Source organism: Mixophyes fleayi, chromosome 11, assembly GCF_038048845.1.
Source record: "Mixophyes fleayi isolate aMixFle1 chromosome 11, aMixFle1.hap1, whole genome shotgun sequence".
Lineage (NCBI taxonomy): Eukaryota > Metazoa > Chordata > Amphibia > Anura > Limnodynastidae > Mixophyes > Mixophyes fleayi.
In genome coordinates this window covers 54,640,478-54,652,748 of record NC_134412.1, presented here as the reverse complement: position 1 = coordinate 54,652,748, position 12,271 = coordinate 54,640,478, and the positions used below count along the sequence as shown (strand labels likewise).

The window sequence follows — 12,271 nt, the reverse complement described above, 5'->3', positions numbered from 1 at the left end:
GCAGTTATGGTAAACCCCCCACCCTCCTAGTCTCTGTACTGTCTGGGGGACCACAATTCCTCTCTCAGCCACAGCAAGCAACAAAGACCCCTCAAACAAAAAAGCTTAGAGCTTCTCAGAAGCTTGTTTTCCATGTCTAGGTCTGCTCTTTAGTCAGACTTTGCTGCCAAGAACTTCCAAGTGGGCAGAGCAACTCCTGTAAGAGTTGCAGGATGGCACAAACAGAGCTTATTCAACAGACATACTATATCCAGGATGCATAGTCCTATATGGAAGATATTGGTAATAATATACTTTTATTTATAAAGCACCAACATAGATTGTGATACACATTCGTGGATACAGCCATTGTGCTAATTCTTGGCTCCGGGCAGTTGGTGGATAAAGGTACTGTGACAGGATGGACCGCCTATGCCACCCTGTCTGTTGCTGCTGGGAACCGGCTAGGCTTACTTTGCCACCGTTCCCTTTTGTTTTGCCACAGTAGGAGGGGTTTACAAATGCTGCCACCACTGGACTCCTTACCGGCATCCAGTACCGGGTTCCTTCTGGCTAACTGGCGCTGCTAGTGTACCCCATTACTGGTACTCCTGACCTCTTACTATGGATCAGTGTTGCTGTAGATGGATCCCCCCTGGCCTATCACACTGACCAGAGCTGCAGGGTAGCAGGCAGAGCGGTGGTACCGGAAAAGCTGGGTCCAAACTGCAGAAACAGGCAGGAACAGATTCGATTTTGGGTCTAATCTGTAGGCCACAGTATTTTCAGCATGGAAGATATTTTCAAGAAGGTCTTTGAAGCAAATGATGTTTATTTGCAGTCACACTGATTGGAGGTACCAGTACTAAGGTCAGATGAAATCAGAAGAACAACTTTTAATACAAAACAGTGCTGTTTTTATACACATTTGAGCGCAGACTCACTGCATGAGCCTGCACCCGTGAGGTCTGAGTTATTTTTAGGATCAGGATGCAATTTGTTTATCCAAACATGGATTTACATGCAATTCAAAGCTAACAATATTTACACTTATCTGTGGTATCCTATAACTTGCTGTGTTTTTCTGCATCACATGCTGTTTATAATGTTCAGAAAGGTTTGAACACTCTGGACAAAAGGCCACACAGTAACGACCCCCTGCTGGGCCTTTGGACAGAGCAGGCATTTGACACTTTATCAAAAAGACCATTAATATATGTTAAAAACCTTACTGTTTGTAAGAGGAGAAGTCTGTCCTTATGACTAAACAGAGGAGAAATGGACTGCACATGAGCAGAAGGTTCTTGTACATTCGCCCAGTCAAATCTATTCCTGATTGGTTGATTCAGTGCAGTTTAGCAGCCTTCCCAGATTGCCCACCCTGCTCACATCTACTCTTAAGTTTGTGCTAGTATATCAAGTGCCTATTTGAATTTACATCAGGGGTGAAAACTTCTTTTGGCTTTAACTAAAATGCCCCTTTTGATGTGTGGGTCTTTGTTTAACATCTACTACCTTTTTAAGTGTGGCAGTATTAGCCAATCCTGTCACTAGTTCTCTTGCATAGCAGGAGCGTACAAGCCCAGTTGGTGAAGAAATTGGGGGCCCTCCTACAAGGTGTGAAGGATTGTGTTGTGTGATACCAACAATTTAAAGGGAATTTTCAAAAATATCTCACCTTTGCTTTACTTACAACATCTGTGACTATTGTAAAGTCCCGTCAACAAATAGCTGTGACTGGACTCTATCCATTTAAAAAAAAAAAAAGCTCAGTGCAAGAAGAGCTCTTAGAATATCCTTCTTGAAACTGAATTTGTATAGCTTCATAACAACATTTTGAGGTGTATCCCCTGGGCCGGGAGATAGAGCCATAAAGCACGGTGGGCTGGTCAGGAACAATGTGTAGAATCAGTTTTTAACTTAATCGTGGAGGTCAGTCACAGAGCCGGGCATAGGTGGTTGTACCAGGAGTGGTTGTCCACATCTTCAACATGTTACCACATTTCTTCTTTCTCCTTGTGTGAGTACAGTACCTGCTCTTCATTCAGCTGGGTTTTTTTTCTGCCAATTGATCCTGGCTCAACTCCAAGTGTTTTCTGTCCAGTAACTATATTTTATGTTGACCACTCCTTTGCTTTCTCTTATAGTTCAGCTTTAATATAGCATGGTATAAGAATTTTTGTCCCATTTGGTAAAGGGAAAATGTGTTTGTTTGTTTTTTTGCTGTAGTAGTGAAGAGCACAGGGATTGAAGGGCTACTCTCCTGCCTATCGGGTAACACAGGCCTCTTCCCCGGCTCATTCATTTCAAGTATAGGAGCAATTGAGATATCAAGGAAGGACGGACAAAATAAATTAGGTTGACCGCTCCAAATGCTACTTTATAGTCTACACCAGCGGTTCCCAAAGTGCGCCCCGGCTCCCAGGCCTGGAAGTAAAAAAGCAAACAAAATTTACCAATCCGGCGGCGCCCCGGGACCCGGCATCCTCCTCCCTCCTCGCTTCTCACTGAATGGCGGGCAGAGTACGTGAGGATGAACAGGGGCGGGAAGAGTGCGTGTGGATGAAGAGGGGCGGACAGAGTGCGTGTGGATGAAGAGGGGCGGGCAGAGTGTTGTTGTGGAGGAAGGGGCACAGTCTGATGATTTTTGTACATGTTGTTGTTTTATTTTGTTTGATCTTATTCCTCTTAAAATTAGCTGTAAATTATTCTTTGACAGAAATATAATTGAAAAAATAAATAAAAATATTCTTTTCCCTTGGATTTATGATTTTTTCAAACAACTTGCTAAGTATTTCTGTCCTGACCTAAATACTTATTACGTTATTTTGACCCAACTACTTATAAAATGGTACTGCTCAGTAATTATTTTGGAGGGGTGCCTTGAAAAAATTATGAAGGGTGCCGCGAACTGAAAAGTTTGGAAACCACTGGTCTACTCTATCTAAAAATATAACTTGCCGGTAAGTCCCCAAATAGTCTCTACCCATTGATCCCCAACCAGTGCATTGACTCATTTTGTGTTTAACATAAGGCTGATTTGAATTTTAGTTTTATAGGTGAAAATGTCTTAAAGGTTGCGAGATTATAAACTGGGATGATATGTAAATTATAGTTTCATTAAAAATGAAAATAATCTTTTAAAATATACCTTGTTTTTTAAATGGTATCACATTCATTCCTGATTAAGTTTTTTTGTTTGTGACAATATTTTAACATATAAAATGCAATCGTGTAGAATTTGTCACAACATCAAAACAGTTGAGAATTGCTGCTTATCACCTTTTCAGCACAGCCAACAGTTTCCCGGCAGCCAAAAAGTACTGTAATAAAAAAAAACTTTTTTTTTTTTTTTATCTTCAGTCGCTACAGCTGTCTAGATGCTTGTTTCTATGAAGATGGTGTTGTCACTGTAATACTAAGAGATCACACTGAGCAAGAAGGGAAAGATAGAATATTAGCTCTGCTCCCATTATCTTCAGTGTATTGTGATGAAGACACAGAATACCAGTTCATCAGGGATACAAATAAGAGGTAAGCAGCCATCAAACAGGGCCAGTGAACCTTCTATCTGAAGACAATCATATCATTACTTTTCACTTATAATTTGTTTTGTCTTGTTGTTTAGCTAAGACAAAGCTTCTAAGTAGTTTAAGAAGCATTTTAAGCATTTTTTAAGAAATATAATTTTTACAAGCCCATCGGAGTTTGTGGAGGATAAGAGAGTTTAAGCCTGCAAAATAGTCTGTTCCAGCAAATAAATGCTCTAACTAGTATCTCTAACCGTATGAATGCACATCACATGGACATTAATTCATTTTCTGAAATGTTTTATAATTGTTTTCATTGAATTCATGATTTTGTAATATATATTTCTTATTGCACAGATTAGAAGAGCAGTGTGCTGACATACCTACCCGCACTGTATTCCTGGAGAGTCAGTGGCGCTTGCTGGAAAATATGAAAGCTCAGTATGTGTCTGTGAACGGTATACGCAAGGTAGCATGTGTAGTAAGTATCTTTTAAGATCTTTCGTATTATTATTGTCTTTGATTTGTAACTCCACAATGCTCCACAGTGCTGCATAGTGGGAAAAACAAAGCCTGCATATAAAATAATCAAAGTAAATACAGACATGGGGGTAGGGAGGGTCCCACTTATAAGAGAGCTTATAATCTAGTTGGAAAATGACAGATCTGTAACAAGTGGAATGAGTGTGGCTCAGTGTTTATATTGTAACATTAGTGAGGGTGTACCAGTATGAGTAGTATATGTGAGAGTAGGGCAGACTCTAGTAAAGAGGTGGGGGAGAGTCTGATCAGGTGTGGTAGGGGATTACATAAGTGATTAGTTTAGTAAGTACTTATATTAATGTGTTGAAAATAAAAATTGTTAAACTAGAAAAGGTCCAGAGAACATTTAGAAAGTAAATAACAAATACCTTCACGGCTGGAGTGATCCACTAAAAATATTGTATCCTGGTTCGGTTCGGTCACAAATAAAAAGCATGTTGACATATTGACTTATTTTGTCATTTATGGGAAATCATTGAGACCTGGCACTCTCCTGGTGGCATTAGTTGCAGAAGCTTTATATTTTAGCATCCCCGCGGGTGTATGAAACATTGCATTTCTTTATTATCCCAGACAAAGGTCATTTGGGTGACCATACAATTGTTTGCTTTATATCTTCTGAAAATTGTCTTCCAACATAATGTTTTTAGGCTTGTAGGATTCCACTGTATCAAATTACAGGGTTCGGCTATGGGAGCCAAGTGCATGGTAAACTTGTATCTAGGATGGAAGAGACATAATATTTGGATTGATGTGATCCACAGTACCTGTGCCACATTGATCCTAGTGTGCAAAGATCCTAGCTCTTAGAGTTGATTTCGAGGCTTGGCAAAAGCAAAAGCCTGACAGGAAATTCCATATGTCATGAAAATTTAAATCACTTTACCCTTTGTATTTTGGAATAGTCTGTGAAATGGGAGAGTTTGCCAAACTAGAATCACCGCTATCCCTGTGCAAGGTGGGGTTACACTCCGGGATGCTACAGATAAAGTGTGATTGTCTGCTTAGATCAGCTTATGTGGTAGCTGGCTGCCTGTTTAGACTGGGTATGTTTACTGCCTGGGTGAACAAGGTTATTCAGGCATGGGCTGAAAAGTTGGCTAAGGGTCTTCAAGATTATCAGTCCAGGGCTAATTTGCTTATGTTAGCTGAACACATTCGAGAGGCTTCTGATTTTTTAGGTCAAGCATCCTTGGATGTCTGTTACTTCCAAACTCTCTGCTATAACGGCCAGGAATTCTTTGTGACAACGCTCTTGGTCAGCAGATGCTGACTCTTAGTGTACACTTGAGTCTTTGCCTTTTGATGGGGTGACTCTTTCTGGATCCCAGCTGGAGAAAATCATTCAGGTTGTCACAGATGTTAAGAGCTCTCTTCTGCCTGTCAGCAGCGTTAAACCAAAGCAACTCAGGCTTCGTTTCTTTTGTCCCCTAATTAGGTTGAGGGCTGCTACCACCAAGGATCAGTCTGCCTCCTCTAGTGGAGGTTTCCATATGGGTCAGGGGTCTGCCAGGTGTGGGCATACCAAGCCTGCAGGGACTGTGTCTGCATGATGATACACACAACCATAGTATTGTGGTGGGAGCCTGTCTCCTACAGTTTCAGTATCAATGGCAGGCCTCATGCTTGTATGCCTTGTTCGAGGGGCTGACTCAGGGTTATGCCATCGACCTTGTTCTTTTCCCTCATCACCAGTTCTTCACCACGGGTCTTCTCTTCTGCAGACTCACATGCAGGGCATTTCAGGAAGCTATCCAGAAACTTCTGGTTTCGGGAGAAATTATTCCTGTTCCTTCTCTGGAAAGGGGTTTTGGGTTTTACTCTAACCTCTTTCTGGTTCTCAATCTGGATGGTTCATTTTGTCTAGTCCTGAACCTGAAAACCCTCAGCAAACAGGTTTCGGTTCTGTGCTTCAAGACAGTATTGTTGCAGTCAGTCATCGCGGGCATGAAATGTGGGGAGTTTCTTGCTTCTCTGGGTTTAAACGGATGCTTACCTCCACGTCTCTATTTGGGAGGGGCATCAGTGTCTCCTACGCATTGTGGTCTGTGATGCACATGATCAGCTTCCCGGGCTTTGCCTTTTGGCCTAGCTATCGCCCCACGGGTTTTCACAAATTTAATGGTTGGTCATTTAAACCACCTGTTGTTCAAAGCTCTATCACCTTCTGTTCTTAACATATTCACCTGACTATGCAATTTCTGGAAGCATATGGCTGGATCGTCAACCTGCCCAAATCTTGCTTAATTCCCACGAAAAGGATGTGTTTTCCTGTCACAGTTTGTCAGCGTGTGGTCCTTCCGGAGGACAAGGTTTTCTTGGTCCAAACCAAGACCCTGACCCTCCTCGCTAAGAGATAGGTGCCCCCCCTTTGCTGTATGAAGCTGCTTTCGACTGTGGCATACATGTTCAAAGCGGTATCCTTCATGCAGCTTTTCTCAGACGCTCCAGTGGGAGCCTCTCCAGGAAGTGGTCCAAATCATCCTTCATCTGGACAAACAGTTAGGCTATCCATGACAGCTCCGTTGGTCCCTTATTTGGTGGCTGACCAGGTCAAATCTCACCAAGGGTCAGTCCTTCCAAGTGGTTACCACGGACCCCAGTCTGTCTGGATGGAGCATGGTCATATGTGCTCTCCAGTTCCATGGCCTTTGCGTTTCCCAGGAGACCATCAACATGCTGGAACTCGTGGTGATCTACAGCTTAGGGGGTTCTGGCTGGCAAGCCACAGAAAGTCCAATTGAACAATGCTACAGAGTCCCGATCTTCTCGTCCAAGGCCCTCTTCATTGCAACTTTTTAGGTTGTTTTTCTTTGACTGTGGGGCTATTGCAACTCTGATTCTTCAGGCTAGGGGTTTCTCCCACGAGGTAGTACAAACCATGATAAAGGCTAGAAAACCATTGTCTTCCGTGTATTACTACCATGTGTGGAACGTGTATATTCTATGGTGTGTATGTCAGAGTTTTCACACTTCCGGTTTTAATTTTTCTTGTTTGCAATCCTCCCTACCGTGTAGCTGCCGGTTTTGCGTTGTTTTTTTCAGCTGAGAATGATGGTTATGAAGGATGTGCAGACCTTCCTACAGGGGGGTTGTATATGCTCAATACCCCCCCCCCCCCCCCCCATCGACTTGTGGAGCCATGGGATCATTTGGTGCTCTGGGCCTTTTTAGCCTTTGCAATCAGTGGATCTCCATCATGTCACCTCAAAGGTTCTTACTCGCTATCTCTCCTATTCGTAGGGTGTCAGAGTTGGGAGCGCTGTGCAGTAACACTTTATTTTCATTTATTTTTATCTTTCTTTACTTAACATTAAGTGCAGTTGCCGCAGCTGCTGCTTACTGAGGCTGTCTTGGAAACGCATTTTCTCACAGGACCTTGGCTGCTGCATTGCCAGAACATGGACGGCTCTGGTACTACAGATCACTATAAGAAGTGACAGGAGGGTGTCCTTTGCCACGATCCCCATGCACGCCACCATTTTTAGGACGGACTCAAGTTCCATGGTAATGAGAGGGAGACTTTGACTGCACACTGTCACGGAAAATTGTAATAAGTATTTAGGTCAGGACTGAAATCCTTATTTAGTTGTATGCAAAAATGCCCCCTCTGCATCCAGACACTCTGCCCCCTCTGCATCCAGACACACTGCCCCCTCTGCATCCAGACACACTGCCCCCTCCTCTGCTCTCTGTCACGCTGTCCCCCCTCCTCTGCCCTCTCTCACGCTGCCCCCCCTCCTCTGCCCTCTCTCACGCTGTCCCCCCTCCTCTGCCCTCTCTCACGCTGTGTCCCCCTCCACTGCCCCTCTCACGCTGGCTGTGTCCCCCTCCACTGCCCCTCTCACGCTGTGCCCCCCTCCACTGCCCCTCTCACGCTGTGTCCCCCTCCACTGCCCCTCTCACTCTGTGTCCCCCTCCACTGCCCTCTCTCACTCTGTGTCCCCCTCCACTGCCCCTCTCACGCTGTGCCCCTCCTCTGTCCCCCTCCTCTGCCCCACTGTCACCCTCCTCTGCCCTCTGTCACGCTGTCCCCTCCTCTGCCCCTCTCATGCTGTCCCATCCTCTGCTCTCTGTCCCCCCATCTCTGCCCCGCTGTCCCGATCCTCTGCTCTCTGTCCCCCCCTTCTCTGCCCGCTGTCCCCATCCTCTGCTCTCTGTGCCCCCTTCTCTGCACCGCTGTCACCATCCTCTGCTCTCTGTCCCCCCTTCTCTGCCTGCTGTCACCATCCTCTGCACCGCTGTCACCATCCTCTGCTCTCTGTCCCCCCTTCTCTGCCCGCTGTCACCATCCTCTGCTCTCTGTCCCCCCTTCTCTGCCCGCTGTCCCCATCCTCTGCTCTCTGTCCCCCCTTCTCTGCACCACTGTCCCCATCCTCTGCTCTCTGTCCTCCCTTCTCTGCCCGCTGTCCCCATCCTCTGCTCTCTGTCCCCCCTTCTCTGCCCCGCTGTCACCATCCTCTGCTCTCTGTCCCCCCTTCTCTGCCCGCTGTCCCCATCCTCTGCTCTCTGTCCCCCTTCTCTGCCCCACTGTCCCCATCCTCTGCTCTCTGTCCCCCCTTCTCTGCCCCGCTGTCCCCATCCTCTGCTCTCTGTCCCCCCTTCTCTGCCCCGCTGTCCCCATCCTCTGCTATCTGTCCCCCTTTTCTCTGCCCCGCTGTCACCATCCTCTGCTCTCTGTCCCCCTTTCTCTGCCCGCTGTCACCATCCTCTGCACCGCTGTCACCATCCTCTGCTCTCTGTCCCCCCTTCTCTGCCCGCTGTCACCACCCTCTGCACCGCTGTCACCATCCTCTGCTCTCTATCCCCCCTTCTCTGCCCGCTGTCACCATCCTCTGCACCGCTGTCACCATCCTCTGCTCTCTGTCCCCCCATCTCTGCCCCGCTGTCCCGATCCTCTGCTCTCTGTCCCCCCCTTCTCTGCCCGCTGTCCCCATCCTCTGCTCTCTGTGCCCCCTTCTCTGCACCGCTGTCACCATCCTCTGCTCTCTGTCCCCCCTTCTCTGCCTGCTGTCACCATCCTCTGCACCGCTGTCACCATCCTCTGCTCTCTGTCCCCCCTTCTCTGCCCGCTGTCACCATCCTCTGCTCTCTGTCCCCCCTTCTCTGCCCGCTGTCCCCATCCTCTGCTCTCTGTCCCCCCTTCTCTGCACCACTGTCCCCATCCTCTGCTCTCTGTCCTCCCTTCTCTGCCCGCTGTCCCCATCCTCTGCTCTCTGTCCCCCCTTCTCTGCCCCGCTGTCACCATCCTCTGCTCTCTGTCCCCCCTTCTCTGCCCGCTGTCCCCATCCTCTGCTCTCTGTCCCCCTTCTCTGCCCCACTGTCCCCATCCTCTGCTCTCTGTCCCCCCTTCTCTGCCCCGCTGTCCCCATCCTCTGCTCTCTGTCCCCCCTTCTCTGCCCCGCTGTCCCCATCCTCTGCTATCTGTCCCCCTTTTCTCTGCCCCGCTGTCACCATCCTCTGCTCTCTGTCCCCCTTTCTCTGCCCGCTGTCACCATCCTCTGCACCGCTGTCACCATCCTCTGCTCTCTGTCCCCCCTTCTCTGCCCGCTGTCACCACCCTCTGCACCGCTGTCACCATCCTCTGCTCTCTATCCCCCCTTCTCTGCCCGCTGTCACCATCCTCTGCACCGCTGTCACCATCCTCTGCTCTCTGTCCCCCCTTCTCTGCCCGCTGTCACCATCCTCTGCTCTCTGTCCCCCCTTCTCTGACCGCTGTCCCCATCCTCTGCTCTCTGTCCCCCCTTCTCTGCCCGCTGTCACCATTCTCTGCTCTCTGTCCCCCCTTCTCTGCCCGCTGTCACCATCCTCTGCACCGCTGTCACCATCCTCTGCTCTCTGTCCCCCCTTCTCTGCACCGCTGTCCCCCCTTCTCTGCCCGCTGTCACCATCCTCTGCTCTCTGTCCCCCCTTCTCTGCCCGCTGTCACCATCCTCTGCTCTGTCCCCCCTTCTCTGCCCGCTGTCACCATCCTCTGCTCTCTGTCCCCCCTTCTCTGCCCGCTGTCACCATCCTCTGCCCGCTGTCACCATACTCTGCTCTCTGTCCCCCCTTCTCTGCCCGTTGTCACCATCCTCTGCCCGCTGTCCACTGACGTCGATATTCAGTGACAGCTGCAGGAGAGAGGAGGCTGCTGGGTCCCGGCGCCCGGCGGATTGGTAAGTTTCTGTGTTCTTTTTTTTATGTCTGGCCCGCGGCACCCCAGTGGGAGCCGCGGCGCACAGTTTGGGAACCGCCGGCTTAGGGCATGGGTAGGAAGATATAAGATTTCCTCTCTTATAATATGATGGCGATTATGGTGTGTAATTAAATGTGTATTAGTTGTCTTAAGTTGGGCAATATGGATGGGTGAATGATAGCACAGTGTCTCTGTGTAATAAGTGATATGGGGGTGTTAGCGGGTATGAAGGTGCGCTTATAGATTGCTCTTATAAGAGCAGTTGTGGTAAATGCCTATATAGTCTGATGCTGGTGAGGTTCAGGGGGATTCCATGCCCCTCCTTGCTTCCGAGAGAAGGGAAACAGTAGCTTGGCCGAGCAGTATCCTGTTTCGGCAGTTGGAACGCAATATGCGTTCCAAATTCCGAACTTCCGGTTTCTGACTGGAACGCACAGGCGCCGGTGCGTTCCACTGCTGGATCTATTCTATTCGCCGCTGAGTTGCTTGCTTTTTCCTCGTAGCTTTGGTCTGGTGAGAGAGTCTGTCTACGATGGGTGGTGGTGTGAGGAGTCTTCTGGTCCTGTACGCCGAGTGGTGCTTGATGTATATCCAACGCGTTTCATCCATGGACTTAGTCAGGGATATGATTATTCCTCTGCCTGTATTATAATTCTTGGTAAAATCCAGGGGAGGTGTTCCCAATACTAACAGAAACGTCGGAGCAAGTAAAATACTTGACACAAGATTTTCCCTTGTCTAAGTGTGGCACAAAACGTCCCAGAGGACAGCAGGACTCAGGGACAGTTTTAAGGTAGGAAACCAGGAAGAACAATCCCAGGGTAGTACTACGCCCCAGATGGAGGAACCGGCGTGAGGAAGTACGCAGCGGTCATATGTCAGGTTATGGAGGGACATAGAGGCAAGGGGTTCTTTTACAATCCCTTCCTAGTTCCCAAACCAGGTGGGTCCTTCCATCCAATTCTCAAAGCTCTAAATTTACATCTTCGGTTGGATAAAATTCCGCATGGATTCCATCAAATCAGTGATTAACGTATTGAAACCACTGGAGTTCCTGGCATCCATCGACATTTGGGATGCGTATCTACACGTACCCATTGGGAAGGCCACCAATTCCTGCTCAGGTTCACGTGGAGGACTCCCATTATCAGTTCTGGGCTCTTCCCTTTAGCCGCTCCAAGGGTGTTCACCAAGATCGTGACTATAATGGCCACACTGCTGCGCTTCAAGTGGGTCAGCATAGTTTATTACCTGGATGATCTACTGATCAAGGCAGATTCAGACCAGCTACTGAGAGAACATCTCTTACCATTCGAGCTCTGGAACAACATGGGTGAATGATAAATCTTCCAAAATCCCAACGGACTCGTCAGCGTATGGTCTTCATGGGTCTAATATTGGATACCAGGTTGCAATAGATTATTCTTCCAAACACCAAAGTGTGCTCTCTTCAGAATTCTGTGCAAAGGGTTCTGGCCCTTCCTTGACCTTCCGTGCTAGTATGCATAAAACTTCTGGGCCAGATGGTCTCCACGTTCGAGACATTTCCCTTCGGGAGATTCCATTCACGCATCTTCGGTGAGAGCTGTTGAAGAAATGGACAAACTCCACCATTCACTTTGATTTCCAGTTAATCCAGTTGTCTCAGGAATCCCATCTGTCCCTTTGCTGGTGGCTGATGAAGGATCTTCTGTCCATGGGCTGTTCCATTGCCACATACTCTTGTCATAATGGACACAGGCCTCCTAGTTTGGGATACCAAGGTGTTACACTTGCGCCTTCAGTGGACTTGGTTGACTCGGTAAACCTCGCTTTCGATAAATGTCTTTAAATTGAAGGTCACGATGCTAGCTCTGCAGGGGGCACAGCAAGTTCTGTAGGGTATTACTGTACAACTCCAATCCAATAATACCATATGGCATATGTAAATCATCAGGGAGGTATCAGAAGTGTGGGAGGCGTGCAAGTGGCAGGTTAGATTCTGGCTTGGGCGGTGTTCATTCCCTGGGTGGAAAACAGTCACAATATGTTGCCTGGTGAG

General features: G+C 47.8%; 1 protein-coding gene across 1 annotated transcript in view; it reads left to right on the top strand.

The window, feature by feature from the left end:
* The window catches only part of ANAPC4 (anaphase promoting complex subunit 4), a 92,203-nt gene that overhangs the window by 74,872 nt on the left and 5,060 nt on the right, over nucleotides 1–12,271 (top strand). The window contains exons 27-28 of the mRNA XM_075191161.1: nucleotides 3,343–3,513; nucleotides 3,867–3,990. Of these exons, the coding sequence (XP_075047262.1) occupies nucleotides 3,343–3,513; nucleotides 3,867–3,990 (295 nt within the window). The remainder of the gene's footprint in view (nucleotides 1–3,342; nucleotides 3,514–3,866; nucleotides 3,991–12,271) is intronic.